This window comes from Oncorhynchus mykiss, chromosome 5 (assembly GCF_013265735.2).
Source record: "Oncorhynchus mykiss isolate Arlee chromosome 5, USDA_OmykA_1.1, whole genome shotgun sequence".
In the NCBI taxonomy this organism is placed as follows: Eukaryota; Metazoa; Chordata; class Actinopteri; order Salmoniformes; family Salmonidae; genus Oncorhynchus; species Oncorhynchus mykiss.
The window spans coordinates 72,770,477-72,787,974 of NC_048569.1; the positions used below are offsets into that span (position 1 = coordinate 72,770,477).

The 17,498-nt window shown below is 51.2% G+C and overlaps 1 protein-coding gene across 5 annotated transcripts in view; it reads left to right on the top strand.

The window, feature by feature from the left end:
- LOC110524511 (disabled homolog 1) overlaps positions 1 to 17,498 on the top strand; it is a 357,464-nt gene that overhangs the window by 297,360 nt on the left and 42,606 nt on the right. For all 5 annotated transcript variants that reach the window (XM_036978314.1, XM_036978313.1, XM_036978316.1 and 2 more), the window contains 2 exons: positions 15,356 to 15,495; positions 16,147 to 16,245. In XM_036978314.1, coding sequence (XP_036834209.1) covers positions 15,356 to 15,495; positions 16,147 to 16,245 — 239 coding nt within the window. The remainder of the gene's footprint in view (positions 1 to 15,355; positions 15,496 to 16,146; positions 16,246 to 17,498) is intronic.

Here is a 17,498-nt window from a genome sequence, read left to right on the forward strand (position 1 = left end):
AGAGTCAAGTGTGTGTGTGTGTGGGGGGGGGGTAGAGTCCAGTGTGTGTAGGTAGAGTCCAGTGTGTGGCTGGTAGTATCCAGTGTGGGTGTGTTTGTGAGGGTAGTGTCCAGTGTGTGTGAGGGTAGTGTCCAGTGTGTGTGAGGGTAGTGTCCAGTGTGTGTGAGGGTAGTGTCCAGTGTGTGTGAGGGTAGTGTCCAGTGTGTGTGAGGGTAGTGTCCAGTGTGTGTGTGGCTGGTAGTATCCAGTGTGGGTGTGTTTGTGAGGGTAGTGTCCAGTGTGTGTGTGGGGGGTAGAGTCCAGTGTGTGTAGGTACAGTCCAGTGTGTGGCTGGTAGTATCCAGTGTGGGTGTGTTTGTGAGGGTAGTGTCCAGTGTGTGTGGGGGGGGGGGTAGAGTCCAGTGTGTGTAGGTACAGTCCAGTGTGTGGCTGGTAGTATCCAGTGTGGGTGTGTTTGTGAGGGTAGTGTCCAGTGTGTGTGTGGGGGGTAGTATCCAGTGTGTGTGTTTGTGTGTGTGTGGGGGCGGGGGGGGGGGGGGGGGGTGTAGTCCAGTGTGTGTGTGTGTGGGTAGAGTGTGGGTGGGTAGATTCCAGTGTGTGTGTGTGTGTGTGTTGGTGGGTGGGTAGAGTCCAGTGTGTGTGTGTTGGTGGGTAGAGTCCAGTGTGTGTGTGTGGGTAGAGTCCAGTGTGTGTGTGGGGGGTATTGTCCTGTGTGTTTGTGTGTGGGTTAGAGTTCTGTGTGTGTGGGTAGAGTCCAGTGTGTGTGTGTTGGTGGGTGGGTAGAGTCCAGTGTGTGTGTGTTGGTGGGTAGAGTCCAGTGTGTGTGTGTGGGTAGAGTCCAGTGTGTGTGTGTGGGTAGAGTCCAGTGTGTGTGTGTTGGTGGGTAGAGTCCAGTGTGTGTGTGTTGGTGGGTGGGTAGAGTCCAGTGTGTGTGTGTTGGTGGGTAGAGTCCAGTGTGTGTGTGTGGGTAGAGTCCAGTGTGTGTGTGTGGGTAGAGTCCAGTGTGTGTGTGTTGGTGGGTAGAGTCCAGTGTGTGTGTGGGGGGTATTGTCCTGTGTGTTTGTGTGTGGGTTAGAGTTCTGTGTGTGTGGGTAGAGTCCAGTGTGTGTATGTGTGGGGGGTAGTCCAGTGTGTGTGTTTGTGTAGGTAGAGTCCAGTGTGTGTGTGTGTGTGTGTGTGTGTGTGTGAGGGTAGAGTCCAGTGTGGGTAGGCTTGCTGGAGTCCAGTATGTGTTTGTGTGTGTGAGGGGGTAGATTCCAGTGTGTGTGTGTGTGTTGGTGTGTGTGTGAGTAGAGTCCAGTGTGTGTGTGTGGGTAGGCGGGGTGGAGTCCAGTATGTGTTTGTGTGTGTGTGTGGGTAGATTCCACTGTGTGTGTGGTGTGTGGGTTGGTAGAGTCCTGTGTGTGTGTGTGGGTGGGTTGGTAGAGTCCAGTGTGTGTGTGTGTGTGTGTGTGGTTGGGGGGGGTAGAATCCAGTGTGCGTGTGTAGGGGGGGGGGGTAGCGTCCAGTGGGTAGCGTCCAGTGTGTGTGTGTGTGTGTAGGTAGAGTCCAGTGTGAGTGTGTGGGTAGAGTCCTGTGTGTGTGCGGGTAGAGGCCAGCGTGTGTGTATGTGTGGGGGGTGGAGTCCAGTGTGTGTGTTTGTGTAGGTAGAGTCCAGCGTGTGGGTGTGTGTGTGGGTAGATTCCACTGTGTGTGTGTGTGCGTGTGTGGGTTGGTAGAGTCCTGTGTGTGTGTGTGGGTGGGTTGGTAGAGTCCAGTGTGTGTGTTTGTGTTTGTGGGTAAAGTCCAGTGTGTGGGGGTGGGGGGTATTGTCCTGTGTGTTTGTGTGTAGGTAGAGTCAAGTGTGTGTGTGTGTGGGGGGGGTAGAGTCCAGTGTGTGTAGGTAGAGTCCAGTGTGTGGCTGGTAGTATCCAGTGTGGGTGTGTTTGTGAGGGTAGTGTCCAGTGTGTGTGTGGGGGGTAGTATCCAGTGTGTGTGCGGGTAGTGTCCAGTTTGTGTGTTTGTGTGTGTGTGGGGGCGGGGGGGGGGGGGGGGGGGGTGTAGTCCAGTGTGTGTGTGTGTGGGTAGAGTGTGGGTGGGTAGATTCCAGTGTGTGTGTGTGTGTGTGTGTTGGTGGGTGGGTAGAGTCCAGTGTGTGTGTGTTGGTGGGTAGAGTCCAGTGTGTGTGTGTGTGTGGGGGGGGGTAGATTCCAATGTGTGTGTGTGTGTGTGTTGGTAGATTCCAATGTGTGTGTGTGTGTGGGTAGAGTCCAGTGTGTGTGGGTATGTGGCTGGAGTCCAGTATATGTGTGTGTGTGTGTGGGGGGGGTTAGATTCCAATATGTGTGTGTGTAGGTGGGTGCGTAGAGTCCAGTGTGTGTGTTTGGGGGGGGGGGGGGGGGTAGATTCCAGTGTGTGTGTGTGGGTGGGGGGGGGGGGGGGGGGGGGGGGGGGGGGTAGATTCCAATGTGTGTGTTGGTGGGTAGAGTCCAGTGTGTGTGTTTGGGGACGAGTCCAGTGTGTGTGTGTTTGGGGACGAGTCCAGTGTGTGTGTGTTTGGGGACGATTCCAGTGTGTGTGTGTGTGTGTGTCTGGGTAGAGTCCAGTGCGTGTGTGTTTGGGGACAAGTCCAGTGTGTGGGTGGGTAGGCGGGGTGGAGTCCAGTATGTGTTTGTGTGTGTGTGTGTGTGTGTGGGGGGGGGGTAGATTCCAATGTGTGTGTGTGTGTGTGTGTTGGTAGATTCCAATGCGTGTGTGTGTGTGGGTAGAGTCCAGTGTGTGTGTGTGTGGGCGGGGGGGTAGAGTCCAGTGTGTGTATGTCAGGGGGTAGAGTTGTGTGGGTGGGTAGAGTCCAGTGTGTGTGGGGGGGGGGGGTTGGGGAGTAGAGTTCAGTGTGATTGTGGGGGGGGTGGAGTCCAGTATACGTGTGTTTGGTAAGAGTCCAGTATGTGTGTGTGTGTGTGTGTGTGTGTGTGTGATGGGTAGAGTGTAGAGCCCAGTGTGTGTGTGTGGTTAGTGTCCATTGCGTGTGTGTGTGGGTGGGGGGGGGTGTAGAGTACTGTGTGTGTGGGTAGAGTCCAGTGTGTGTGTGTGTGGGTAGAGTCCAGTGTGTGTGTGTGTGGGTAAAGTCCAGTGTGTGTGTGTTTGGGGACGAGTCCAGTGTGTGTGTTTGGGGACGAGTCCAGTGTGTGTGTGTGAGTAGAGTCCAGTGTGTGTGTGTGTGTGTGTGTGGGTAGAGTCCATTCCAATGTGTGTGTTTGGGGACCAGTCCAGTGTGTGTGTGGGTAGAGTTCAGTTTGTGTGTGTGTGTGTGGGTAGAGTCCAGTGTATGTGTGTTTGGGGACGAGTCCAGTGTGTGTGTGTGTTTGGGGACGAGTCCAGTGTGTGTGTGTGTGTGTCTGGGTAGAGTCCAGTGTGTGTGTGTGTTTGGGGACAAGTCCAGTGTGTGGGTGGGTAGGCGTTGCGGAGTCCAGTATGTGTTTGTGTGTGTGGGAGGGTAGATTCCTGTGTGTGTGTGTGTGTGTGTGTGTGTGTTGGTGGGTGGTTAGAGTCCAGTGTGTGTGTGTGGGTGGTTAGAGTCCAGTGTGTGTGTGTGGGTGGGTAGAGTCCAGTGTGTGTGTGTGTGGGTGGGTAGAGTCCAGTGTGTGTGAATAGAGTCCAGTGTCTGTGTGTGTGAGTAGAGTCCAGTGTGTGTGAGTAGAGTCCAGTGTGTGTGTGGGTATGCGGGGTGGAGTCCAGTGTGTGTGTGTGTGGGTAGAGTCCAGTGTGTGTGTGTGTGTGTGTGTGGGTAAAGTCCAGTGTGTGTGTGTTTGGGGACGAGTCCAGTGTGTGTGTTTGGGGACGAGTCCAGTGTGTGTGTGTTTGGGGACGAGTCCAGTGTGTGTGTGTGTGTGTGTGTGTCTGGGTAGAGTCCAGTGTGTGTGTGTTTGGGGACAAGTCCAGTGTGTGGGTGGGTAGGCGGGGTGGAGTCCAGTATGTGTTTGTGTGTGTGTGGGGGGGTAGATTCCAGTGTGTGTGGGTAGAGTCCTCTGTGTTTTTGGGTGGGTAGAGTCCAGTGTGTGTTTGTAGGTGTGTGTGTGTTGGTAGGTGTGTGTGTGTTGGGGGGTGTGTGTGTAGAGTCCAGTGTGTGTGTGGGTGGGTAGAGTCCAGTGTGTGTGTGTGTGTGAGTAGAGTCCAGTGTGTGTGAGTAGAGTCCAGTGTGTGTGAGTAGAGTCCAGTGTGTGTGAGTAGAGTCCAGTGTGTGTGTGTGTGTGTGTGAGTAGAGTCCAGTGTGTGTGTGTGTGTGAGTAGAGTCCAGTGTGTGTGTGTGTGTGTGTGTGTGTGTGTGTGTGTGAGTAGAGTCCAGTGTGTGTGTGTGTGTGTGTGTGTGTGTGTGTGTGTGTGTGTGTGTGTGTGAGTAGAGTCCAGTGTGTGTGTGTGTGTGTGTGTGTGAGTAGAGTCCAGTGTGTGTGTGAGTAGAGTCCAGTGTGTGTGTGAGTAGAGTCCAGTGTGTGTGTGTGAGTAGAGTCCAGTGTGTGTGAGTAGCGTCCAGTGTGTGTGTGTGTGAGTAGAGTCCAGTGTGTGTGTGTGTGTGTGTCTGTGTGTGAGTAGAGTCCAGTGTGTGTTTGTGTGGGTAGAGTCCAGTGTGTGTGTGTGTGTGTGTGTGTGAGTAGAGTCCTGTGTGTGTGTGTGTGTGTGTGTGTGAGTAGAGTCCAGTGTGTGTGTGAGTAGAGTCCAGTGTGTGTGTGAGTAGAGTCCAGTGTGTGTGTGTGAGTAGAGTCCAGTGTGTGTGAGTAGAGTCCAGTGTGTGTGTGTGTGAGTAGAGTCCAGTGTGTGTGTGTGTGTCTGTGTGTGAGTAGAGTCCAGTGTGTGTGTGTGAGTAGAGTCCAGTGTGTGTGTGTGTGTGTGTGTGTGTGAGTAGAGTCCAGTGTGTGTGTGAGTAGAGTCCAGTGTGTGTGTGTGAGTAGAGTCCATTGTGTGTGTGTGTGTGTGTCTGTGTGTGAGTAGAGTCCAGTGTGTGTTTGTGTGGGTAGAGTCCAGTGTGTGTGTGTGTGGGCGGGGGGGTAGAGTCCAGTGTGTGTGTGTATGTCAGTGGGTAGAGTTGTGTGGGTGGGTAGAGTCCAGTGTGTGTGTGTGGGTAGAGTCCAGTGTGTGTGTGTGTGTGTGTGTGGGTAGAGTCCAGTGTGTGTGTATTTGGGGACGAGTCCAGTGTGTGTGTTTGGGGACGAGTCCAGTGTGTGTGTGTGAGTAGATTCCAGTGTGTGTGTGTGTGTGTGTGGGTAGAGTTCAGTTTGTGTGTGTGTGTGTGGGTAGAGTCCAGTGTGTGTGTGTTTGGGGACGAGTCCAGTGTGTGTGTGTTTGGGGACGATTCCAGTGTGTGTGTGTGTCTGGGTAGAGTCCAGTGCGTGTGTGTTTGGGGACAAGTCCAGTGTGTAGGCGGGGTGGAGTCCAGTATGTGTTTGTGTGTGTGTGTGGGGGGGGGGGGGGGTAGATTCCAATGTGTGTGTGTGTGTGTGTGTGTTGGTAGATTCCAATGCGTGTGTGTGTGTGGGTAGAGTCCAGTGTGTGTGTGTGTGTGGGCGGGGGGGTAGAGTCCAGTGTGTGTATGTCAGGGGGTAGAGTTGTGTGGGTGGGTAGAGTCCAGTGTGTGTGTGGGGGGGGGGGGGGGGGGGGGGGGTTGGGGAGTAGAGTTCAGTGTGATTGTGGGGGGGGTGGAGTCCAGTATACGTGTGTTTGGTAAGAGTCCAGTGTGTGTGTGTGTGTGTGTGTGTGTGTGTGATGGGTAGAGTGTAGAGCCCAGTGTGTGTGTGTGGTTAGTGTCCATTGCGTGTGTGTGTGTGGGTGGGGGGGGTGTAGAGTACTGTGTGTGTGGGTAGAGTCCAGTGTGTGTGAGTAGAGTCCAGTGTGTGTGTGTGTGGGTGGGTAGAGTCCAGTGTTTGTGTGGGTATGCGGGGTGGAGTCCAGTGTGTGTGTGTGTGTGGGTAGAGTCCAGTGTGTGTGTGTGTGTTTGGGGACGAGTCCAGTGTGTGTGTGTGAGTAGAGTCCAGTGTGTGTGTGTGTGTGTGTGTGGGTAGAGTCCATTCCAATGTGTGTGTTTGGGGACCAGTCCAGTGTGTGTGTGGGTAGAGTTCAGTTTGTGTGTGTGTGTGTGGGTAGAGTCCAGTGTGTGTGTGTTTGGGGACGAGTCCAGTGTGTGTGTGTTTGGGGACGAGTCCAGTGTGTGTGTGTCTGGGTAGAGTCCAGTGTGTGTGTGTTTGGGGACAAGTCCAGTGTGTGGGTGGGTAGGCGGGGTGGAGTCCAGTATGTGTTTGTGTGTGTGTGGGGGGGTAGATTCCAGTGTGTGTGGGTAGTCCTCTGTGTTTTTGGGTGGGTAGAGTCCAGTGTGTGTGTGTGTGTGTGTGTGTGTGTGTGTGTTGGTAGGTGTGTGTGTTGGGGTGTGTGTGTGTAGAGTCCAGTGTGTGTGTGTGGGTGGGTAGAGTCCAGTGTGTGTGTGTGTGTGTGAGTAGAGTCCAGTGTGTGTGAGTAGAGTCCAGTGTGTGTGAGTAGAGTCCAGTGTGTGTGAGTAGAGTCCAGTGTGTGTGTGTGTGTGTGTGTGTGTGTGAGTAGAGTCCAGTGTGTGTGAGTAGAGTCCAGTGTGTGTGAGTAGAGTCCAGTGTGTGTGAGTAGAGTCCAGTGTGTGTGTGAGTAGAGTCCAGTGTGTGTGTGTGTGTGTGTGTGTGTGTGTGTGTGTGTGTGTGTGTGTGTGTGTGTGAGTAGAGTCCAGTGTGTGTGTGTGTGTGAGTAGAGTCCAGTGTGTGTGTGTGTGTGAGTAGAGTCCAGTGTGTGTGAGTAGAGTCCAGTGTGTGTGTGTGTGTGTGAGTAGAGTCCAGTGTGTGTGTGTGTGTGTGAGTAGAGTCCAGTGTGTGTGTGAGTAGAGTCCAGTGTGTGTGTGTGTGTCTGGGTAGAGTCCAGTGCGTGTGTGTTTGGGGACAAGTCCAGTGTGTGGGTGGGTAGGCGGGGTGGAGTCCAGTATGTGTTTGTGTGTGTGGGGGGGTAGATTCCAATGTGTGTGTGTGTGTGTGTTGGTAGATTCCAATGCGTGTGTGTGTGTGGGTAGAGTCCAGTGTGTGTGGGTATGTGGGCTGGAGTCCAGTATATGTGTGTGTGTGTGGGGGGGGGGGGGGTTAGATTCCAATATGTGTGTGTGTGTGTAGGTGGGTGCGTAGAGTCCAGTGTGCGTGGGTAGAGTCCTCTGTGTTTTTGGGTGGGTAGAGTCCAGTGTGTGTGTGTGTGTGTGTTGGTAGGTGTGTGTGTTGGGGGGTGTGTGGGTAGAGTCCAGTGTGTGTGTGTGTGTGGGTGGGTAGATTCCAGTGTGTGTGTGTGTGTGTGTGTGTGTGAGTAGAGTCCAGTGTGTGTGAGTAGAGTCCAATGTGTGTGTGTGTGTGTGTGTGTGTGTGTGTGTGAGTAGAGTCCAGTGTGTGTGTGTGTGTGTGTGAGTAGAGTCCAGTGTGTGTGTGTGTGTGTGTGTGTGTGTGTGTGTGTGTGAGTAGAGTCCAGTGTGTGTGAGTAGAGTCCAGTGTGTGTGTGTGAGTAGAGTCCAGTGTGTGTGTGTGGTTAGAGTCCAGTGTGTGTGAGTAGAGTCCAGTGTGTGTGTGTGAGTAGAGTCCAGTGTGTGTGTGTGGTTAGAGTCTAGTGTGTGTGTGTGTGTGAGTAGAGTCCAGTGTGTGTGAGTAGAGTCCAGTGTGTGAGTAGAGTCCAGTGTGTGTGAGTAGAGTCCAGTGTGTGTGAGTAGAGTCCAGTGTGTGTGAGTAGAGTCCAGTGTGTGTGTGTGTGTGTGTGTGTGTGTGAGTAGAGTCCAGTGTGTGTGTGAGTAGAGTCCAGTGTGTGTGTGTGTGTGTGTGTGTGTGTGTGTGTGTGTGTGTGTGTGTGTGTGTGTGTGTGTGTGTGTGTGTGAGTAGAGTCCAGTGTGTGTGTGTGTGTGTGTGTGTGTGAGTAGAGTCCAGTGTGTGTGTGTGTGTGAGTAGAGTCCAGTGTGTGTGAGTAGAGTCCAGTGTGTGTGTGTGTGTGTGAGTAGAGTCCAGTGTGTGTGTGTGTGTGTGAGTAGAGTCCAGTGTGTGTGTGAGTAGAGTCCAGTGTGTGTGTGTGTGTCTGGGTAGAGTCCAGTGCGTGTGTGTTTGGGGACAAGTCCAGTGTGTGGGTGGGTAGGCGGGGTGGAGTCCAGTATGTGTTTGTGTGTGTGGGGGGGTAGATTCCAATGTGTGTGTGTGTGTGTGTTGGTAGATTCCAATGCGTGTGTGTGTGTGGGTAGAGTCCAGTGTGTGTGGGTATGTGGGCTGGAGTCCAGTATATGTGTGTGTGTGTGGGGGGGGGGGGGTTAGATTCCAATATGTGTGTGTGTGTGTAGGTGGGTGCGTAGAGTCCAGTGTGCGTGGGTAGAGTCCTCTGTGTTTTTGGGTGGGTAGAGTCCAGTGTGTGTGTGTGTGTGTGTTGGTAGGTGTGTGTGTTGGGGGGTGTGTGGGTAGAGTCCAGTGTGTGTGTGTGTGTGTGTGGGTGGGTAGATTCCAGTGTGTGTGTGTGTGTGTGTGTGTGTGAGTAGAGTCCAGTGTGTGTGAGTAGAGTCCAATGTGTGTGTGTGTGTGTGTGTGTGAGTAGAGTCCAGTGTGTGTGTGTGTGTGTGTGTGAGTAGAGTCCAGTGTGTGTGTGTGTGGGTAGAGTCCAGTGTGTGTGTGTGTGGGCGGGGGGGGTAGAGTCCAGTGTGTGTGTGTATGTCAGTGGGTAGAGTTGTGTGGGTGGGTAGAGTCCAGTGTGTGTGTGTGGGGGTTGGGGAGTAGAGTTCAGTGTGATTGTGGGGGGGGGGTGGAGTCCAGTATACGTGTGTTTGGTTAGAGTCCAGTATGTGTGTGTGTGTGTGTGTGTGTGTGTGTGTGTGTATGTGATTGGTAGAGTGTAGAGCCCAGTGTGTGTGTGTGGTTAGTGTCCATTGCGTGTGTGTGTGGGTGGGGGGGTGTAGAGTACTGTGTGTGTGGGTAGAGTCCTGGGTGTGTGTGTGTGTAGAGTCCAGTGTGTGTGGGTAGAGTCCAGTGTGTGTGTGTGTGTGGGTGGGGGCGGTAGAGTTCAGTGTGTGTGTGGGTGGGTAGAGTCCAGTGTGTGTGTGTGTGGGTAAAGTCTAGTGTGTGTGTGGGTAGAGTCCAGTGTGTGTGCGTGTGGGTAGAGTCCAGTTTGTGTGTGTGTGTGTGTGTGTGTGTGTGTGTGGGTACAGTGTGTGTGTGTGTGTGTGTGTGTGTGTGTGTGAGTAGAGTCCAGTGTGTGTGTGTGGGGGTTGGGGAGTAGAGTTCAGTGTGATTGTGGGGGGGGGGGTGGAGTCCAGTATACGTGTGTTTGGTTAGAGTCCAGTATGTGTGTGTGTGTGTGTGTGTGTGTGTGTGATGGGTAGAGTGTAGAGCCCAGTGTGTGTGTGTGGTTAGTGTCCATTGCGTGTGTGTGTGGGTGGGGGGGTGTAGAGTACTGTGTGTGTGGGTAGAGTCCTGGGTGTGTGTGTGTGTAGAGTCCAGTGTGTGTGGGTAGAGTCCAGTGTGTGTGTGTGTGTGTGGTTAGAGTCCAGTGTGTGTGTGTGGGTAGAGTCCAGTGTGTGTGTGTGTGTGTGTGTGTGGGTAGGTAGGTAGAGTCCAGTGTGTGTGGGGGGGTAGAGTCCAGTGTGTGTTTGTGTGTGGGTGGGGGCGGTAGAGTTCAGTGTGTGTGTGGGTGGGTAGAGTCCAGTGTGTGTGCGTGTGGGTAGAGTCCAGTGTGTGTGTGTGTGTGGGTAAAGTCTAGTGTGTGTGTGGGTAGAGTCCAGTGTGTGTGCGTGTGGGTAGAGTCCAGTTTGTGTGTGTGTGGGTACAGTGTGTGTGTGAGTAGAGTCCAGTGTGTGTGTGAGTAGAGTCCAGTGTGTGTGTGAATAGAGTCCAGTGTGTGTGTGTGAGAGTAGAGTCCAGTGTGTGTGTGTGTGTGTGAGTAGAGTCCAGTGTGTGTGTGTGTGTGTGTGTGTGTGTGTGTGTGTGTGTGTGTGTGTGTGAGTAGAGTCCAGTGTGTGTGTGTGTGTGCGTGTGTGTGTGTGTGAGTAGAGTCCAGTGTGTGTGTGTGGGTAGAGTCCAGTGTGTGTGTGGGGGTGTAGAGTGTAGAGTCCAGTGTGTGTTTGTGTGGGTAGAGTCCAGTGTGTGTGTGTGAGGGCGGGGGGGTAGAGTTCAGTGTGTGTGTGTATGTCAGTGGGTAGAGTTGTGTGGGTGGGTAGAGTCCAGTGTGTGTGTGGGGGGGTTGGGGAGTAGAGTTCAGTGTGATTGTGGGGGGGGGAGTCCAGTATACGTGTGTGTGTGATGGGTAGAGTGTAGAGCCCAGTGTGTGTGTGTGGTTAGTGTCCATTGCGTGTGTGTGTGGGTGGGGGGGTGTAGAGTCCAGTGTGTGTGTGTGTGTGTGTGGTTAGAGTCCAGTGTGTGTGGGTAGAGTCCAGTGTGTGTGTGTGGGTAGAGTCCAGTGTGTGTGTGTGTGTGTGTGGGTAGGTAGAGTCCAGTGTGTGTTTGTGTGTGGGTGGGGGCGGTAGAGTTCAGTGTGTGTGTGGGTGGGTAGAGTCCAGTGTGTGTGCGTGTGGGTAAAGTCTAGTGTGTGTGTGGGTAGAGTCCAGTGTGTGTGCGTGTGGGTAGAGTCCAGTTTGTGTGTGTGTGTGTGTGTGTGTGTGTGGGTACAGTGTGTGTGTGTGTGTGTTTGTGTGTGAGTAGAGTCCAGTGTGTGTGTGTGGGGGTTGGGGAGTAGAGTTCAGTGTGATTGTGGGGGGGGTGGAGTCCAGTATACGTGTGTTTGGTTAGAGTCCAGTATGTGTGTGTGTGTGTGTGTGTGTGTGTGTGTGTGATGGGTAGAGTGTAGAGCCCAGTGTGTGTGTGTGGTTAGTGTCCATTGCGTGTGTGTGTGGGTGGGGGGGTGTAGAGTACTGTGTGTGTGGGTAGAGTCCTGGGTGTGTGTGTGTGTAGAGTCCAGTGTGTGTGGGTAGAGTCCAGTGTGTGTGTGGTTAGAGTCCAGTGTGTGTGTGTGGGTAGAGTCCAGTGTGTGTGTGTGTGTGTGTGTGTGTGTGTGTGTGTGGGTAGGTAGGTAGAGTCCAGTGTGCGTGGGGGGGTAGAGTCCAGTGTGTGTTTGTGTGTGGGTGGGGGCGGTAGAGTTCAGTGTGTGTGTGGGTGGGTAGAGTCCAGTGTGTGTGCGTGTGGGTAGAGTCCAGTGTGTGTGTGTGTGTGGGTAAAGTCTAGTGTGTGTGTGGGTAGAGTCCAGTGTGTGTGCATGTGGGTAGAGTCCAGTTTGTGTGTGTGTGTGTGGGTACAGTGTGTGTGTGAGTAGAGTCCAGTGTGTGTGTGAGTAGAGTCCAGTGTGTGTGTGAATAGAGTCCAGTGTGTGTGTGTGTGTGAGTAGAGTCCAGTGTGTGTGTGTGTGAGAGTAGAGTCCAGTGTGTGTGTGTGTGTGTGTGAGTAGAGTCCTGTGTGTGTGTGTGTGTGTGTGTGTGCGTGTGTGTGTGTGTGAGTAGAGTCCAGTGTGTGTGTGTGTGTGTGAGTAGAGTCCAGTGTGTGTGTGTGGGTAGAGTCCAGTGTGTGTGTGGGGGTGTAGAGTGTAGAGTCCAGTGTGTGTTTGTGTGGGTAGAGTCCAGTGTGTGTGTGTGAGGGCGGGGGGGGTAGAGTTCAGTGTGTGTGTGTGTGTATGTCAGTGGGTAGAGTTGTGTGGGTGGGTAGAGTCCAGTGTGTGTGTGGGGGGGTTGGGGAGTAGAGTTCAGTGTGATTGTGGGGGGGGGGAGTCCAGTATACGTGTGTGTGTGATGGGTAGAGTGTAGAGCCCAGTGTGTGTGTGTGGTTAGTGTCCATTGCGTGTGTGTGTGGGTGGGGGGGTGTAGAGTCCAGTGTGTGTGTGTGTGTGTGGTTAGAGTCCAGTGTGTGTGGGTAGAGTCCAGTGTGTGTGTGTGGGTAGAGTCCAGTGTGTGTGTGTGTGTGTGGGTAGGTAGAGTCCAGTGTGTGTGGGGGGGTAGAGTCCAGTGTGTGTTTGTGTGTGGGTGGGGGCGGTAGAGTTCAGTGTGTGTGTGGGTGGGTAGAGTCCAGTGTGTGTGCGTGTTTGTTTGTGTGTGTGTGTGTGTACAGTCCAGTGTGTGTGGGTAAAGTCTAGTGTGTGTGTGGGTAGAGTCCAGTGTGTGTGCGTGTGGGTAGAGTCCAGTTTGTGTGTGTGTGTTTGTGTGTGTGTGTGTGTGTGTGTACAGTCCAGTGTGTGTGTGGGTACAGTGTGTGTGTGTGTTGGTAGATTCCAGTGTGTGTGTGTGTTGGTAGATTCCAGGGCAAGAGAGATGATTGAATCACCCAAAATGAGTTCCCACAATCCTGACAAAAACACTTGTATTTGATGTAATTGTTATCCTTTCCCCAGTAAAGGTCTGAGCTATAGCACTGGGGATCATTCATAAGAGAGTAGCTTGACTTTAACAATAGCTACAGTAGTGTAACTGATTGGGTTTAAACAACACTGTCAGCCTGCTGAGTTACTGTGAAGCCTAGGCAGTCTCATTTTTCCTATTCATATTAGACGTCTTTGTCGTATTGGGTTGGGTTGTTCTTTTCATGTCCTTTCTCTCTCTTCTCCAATACTTATCTCTCTCTCTCATCTCTAACTCTCTTTCCTCTCTCAAACCCCTTCTCTCTCACAACTCTCCCCCTCTCTCACCCTCTCTTCCTCATCCCGCTCTCTTTCTCCATCTTTCTATCTCTCTCACCCCCCCTCTCTCTCTGTGTGACAGATGTAATGGAGGATTCTTTCATTAGTTGTGTTAGGCACAGCAGGTCACAGCCTTAGCAGACATTTAATTACACCACACATGCATGCACACAAACACTCACACACACTCTAACTGGATTAATTCAGCTGTGACAGGAAAGGCTGTGATGGAGCATGGTAATAATATAAACCACTCAGCAAGAAAACTAACCCTAGAGCTATACACATCTACCTCTCCCGTTCTCTCACACTCTCTCTGTCTACCTCTCTTGGCATTTCATGTCGCTCACATGCCGGAGAGACATTCTAATGGAAGGTGAGGGTGTCGTGTGTGTGAGCACGCCTATACAGTGTCGAGAAAAATATTTGTCAGATTTTTCTGATTTTCGCATATTTATTTTACTAGGCAAGTCAGTTAAGAACAAATTCTTATTTTCAATGACAGCGTAGGAAGCGTGGGTTGTTCAGGGGTAGAACGACAGATTTTGACCTTGTCAGCTCGGGATTCGATCTTGCAACCTTTCGGTTACTAGTCCAACTGTCACGTTCTGACCTTAGTTCCTTTGTTTTGTCTTTTGTTTTAGTAGGGTCAGGGCGTGAGTTGGGTGGGTTGTCTATGTTAGTTTGTCTATGATTTTCTATTTCTGTGTTTGGCCTGGTATGGTTGTCAATCAGAGGCAGCTGTCAATCGTTGTCCCTGATTGAGAACCATATTTAGGTAGCCTGTTTTCCATTGTGTTTTGTGGGAGGTTGTTTCCTGTTTAGTGTTGTTGTTTCACCTTTCAGGACTGTTTGTTTGTCGGGTTTGTTGTTTTGTCTAGTGTTGCATATTTCATTAAATAATATGAACACTTACCACGCTGCACCTTGATCCTCCTCTCCTTCCTCAGACGACAAGCATTACACCAACGCTCTAACCACTAGGCTACCTCCCACCCCTGATACTGAATATGATCAGATCTTCAACCAAAACCTAATATTAGATAAAGGGAACCTGAGGTTCTGACTGTGGAATGCAGTGCTTGGTTTTCAGCAGGAATAATGCCAAAAAAGCACCTGGAAGCAGCTGGATGATCATCAAGACTCTTGGAAGAATGTCCTATGGACAGATGATTCAAAATTCTAACTTTTTGGATGACATGGGTCCCATTATACCTGGTGAAAACCAATAACTGCATTCCACAGTCAGAACCTCATACCAACCTGTCAAGTATGGTGGTGGTAGTGTGATGGTTTGGGGATGCTTTGCTGCCTCAGGACCTGGACGACTTGCCTTAATAGAAGGAAGCATGAATTCTGCTCTGTATCAGAGAATTCTATAGGAGAATGTCAGGCCATCTGTCTGTGAGCTGAAGCTGAAACGCAGCTGGGTCACGCAGCAAGACAATGTTCCAAAACACACAATCAAGTCTACATGAAAATGGCTAAAAAACAACAAATTTGAAGTTTTGGAATGTTTTAGTCAATGTCCAGACCTAATCTCAATTGACATGTTGTGGCAGGACTTGAAACGAAGCAGTTCATGCTTGAAAACCCACAAATGTCGCTTAGTTACAGCAGTTCTGAATGGAAGAGTGGACCAAAATTCCTCCACAGCGACGGGAGAGACTGATCAACAACTACAGGAAGTGTTTGGTTAGAGTCATTGCAGCTAAAGGTGGCACAACCAGTTATTGAGTGATTTGTGCAATTACTTTTTCACACGGCGATATTGGGTGTTGCATCACTTTATTTATGAAATAAATGAAATAAGTATTAAATTGTGTTATTTGTCCAATCAGGTCCCCTTTATTTAATATTAGATTTTGGTTGAAGATTTGATAACATTCAGTAATAAAACAAAATGCAAAAGTAGAGAAAATTAGAAAAATACTTTTTCACGGCGCTGTATGTTCTGTTGGTCTGTAAGTGACAGCCAGTCATAGTGGCTGAAGAAACAAGATGAAATACGGCTATGGGTGTCAGGTAGCTTAGAGGTTACAGAGCAACTGTAACTGTTCTGTCATCAGTACCTCTACTTACTGCCGTTGTTCTCTTCAGCAAGACACTGAACCCCTAAACACCTGGTCCCAATGCGTCCTGCCTGCCTGTCGTATGTGGGTGGTGCTTCTAATCTCAGGGTGATGGAGAGAGGGTAAAGGTCCAGAGTCAGCTGAAAGAGAGATCAGTCTAAACACTCATGCCCTGAGGATCTTTCTCTCACTCTCCTCCTCTCTCCCTCTCTATTGTCTGAGAGGAGTACTCTACTCAACACAGAAGATAACATAGAGAAAGGAGCAAGGACAACACACACACATACACACATTCAATACACACACAGAGATAATAAAGAGCATGTGGAGAGAGGGGAAACACAGAGAGAGGAGATAAGAACAAAATGTCATGCCATCATTCAATAGAATGGGGAGGAAGAGAGAGAATGGGGAGAGAGGGAGAGAATGGGAGAAAGAGAGGTTGAATTGGGGACCTAGCAGTGTGTTTGTGTCTGTTATTTGAGAATGAGAGGAATACTGAAGCCATTTGCCAATCAAATGACAGCAGAATACTGTGTGGCTTTCTTGTTCTTGACTGTGTACTGATACTCTCTTTCCAGCTGGATCATACTGAGAGGTGTGTGTACTGTACTGACCCTGTGTGTCTCTGTCTCTCTCAGGGCAGGATCGGAGCGAGGCCGGGTTGATCAGGCGGTTTAAGGGGGATGGCGTTCGCTACAAGGCTAAACTTATCGGTCTGGACGAGGTCACCGCTGCACGCGGAGACAAACTCTGTCAAGACTCCATGATGAAGCTCAAGGTGACTGTGGGTGTATGTGTTTGACCCTGAGGCCAGGGAATGAGGGGGAAGGGGAGGATGAAGATGGGCGAGAGAAGCAGTGAGGAGGAGGATTTTGGCTCTTATCTCCATTACATGCTGGGTAATTGTGCAAGAGCAGGATGGGGTGAAAAATGAGGGGTGCTGAGAAAGGAGACAGTGGCAAGGGTTGATGGGCGAATGAGAAGGATGAGGACAGGGGTAAAGAGCGGAGGTAGATGGTCCATTGATCAACCTGTTTCCCAATTTGCTCATCCAGACAGAAAATCCATCCACACACACACACACACACACACACACACAGACAGTCACCACCAATCTGTCCTCCTCTTCCAACTCAAATCTTATTTGTCACATACACATGGTTAGCAGATGTTAATGTGAGTGTAGCGAAATGCTTGTTCTTCTAGTTCCGACCATGCAGTAATATGGAACGCGAAGCGAGGCGGCCATCTCTCTCGGCGCCGGAAGTACTTCCCTGCTCTTCTCCATCTAAAGTCAGTAATGTGTGTATATGTGTCTATAACCCTGTCGTGTGTGTATTCTGTAGGGTATAGCAGCAGCAGGGCGGTCGAAAGGAGACCACAAACAGAAGGTGTTTCTATATCCTGTCTCTTTGTGTCTGTTCTGTAGGGTATAGCAGCAGCAGGGCGGTCGAAAGGAGACCACAAACAGAAGGTGTTTCTAACTGTCTCCTTTGGAGGGATCAAGATCTTTGATGAGAAGTCTGAGGTAAGTTTCTGTGTGTGTGTGTGTGTGTGTGTGTGTGAGTGTGTAAGATATTGCTCCAGGGGGACAGGTGGACCTGTTAATGAGGCTGCTCTAAGGAGCCCCAGAGGAAATCAGGTGGACCTAATTGAAACTACCTCAGTAGATCAGAATACAGACCTGCTTTATCGTCTGATTGGCAGAGAATAGCGTTGGAGTCTGTCTTCCTCTGTGTGTATCTTTGTGTCTGGTTACTGGAGGCTTTGTTTGTGGTGCCTCTTATGTGCCAGGCTGCCACTAGAGGTGTTTGTGTGTGTGTGGCCTTGCCTTTCAACATCCCACACTGCAACCATATTGCTTACATCCCCATCCCTTCCTCCCTCCCTATGGATAGATGAGCTGGATTGGTGGTTGGATGAATGGATGGATGACCTCTCTCATGGAGGAGGGAAGGTCATGGAGGGAGAAGCTGTCTGAGATTGAAGAGAGGCGCGAAGGAACAATCTCTCCTCTGTCCCCACAGAGGGCGGACGCTCGTGTTCTCTCTTTCTGTCACGGATGAATGGAACACCCAGGAGGGGTGGAGAGAGGGCGAGGCCTTTAACAGAAAAATAAAAAGTGTGTGTATGTCATCCCCTCTCCAGCCCCAGCTTAGTACAAGACATCTGGGTTCCAGTCCAATCTACAGGCATGGGATGTGTGTGTGTGTGTGTGCTTTCATGCGTACTTGCATGGGATCACAGGGCCTCTCCTGCTGCTGGAGGGGAGGGGGGGGGGGGGGGGGGCTCTTATTATTGTCAGGTCAGTCAATGGGAGAAATGATAATCATCAGCCTAGTTAATAAATATAGGACACATCAGTCACACAGAGTTACTGTCTCCTCTCGTACCACTGTAGCTGCTGCTGTGTGCTCTGTAGTACTGTCAGCTCTGTCAGAGCACTGTGTAGGGTTGACAGATGCACAGATTTGGGCTCCATGCTATTTTCTGAGATTGCCTCTGTCTGTAGTGTCACATCCAGGGAGAAAATGTAGTGATCGACTCGACTGCCTGCAGAGACGCGACTCTCATTGTCACATACATACACTGTCACACACACATGCACGCACACGCAACACGCGTACAGACGCACAGTCCCAGCTCTGGTTCACTGGGACAACCAATGCCATCTGCCATGGGCACAGCCATCCCTCCCTGGCACAAACCACTCTGGCTAAACTGGAGGGAGTAGGGGAACTAAAGACTGTTAAATGTAGCAGGCGGGAGGGAGTGTGTGTG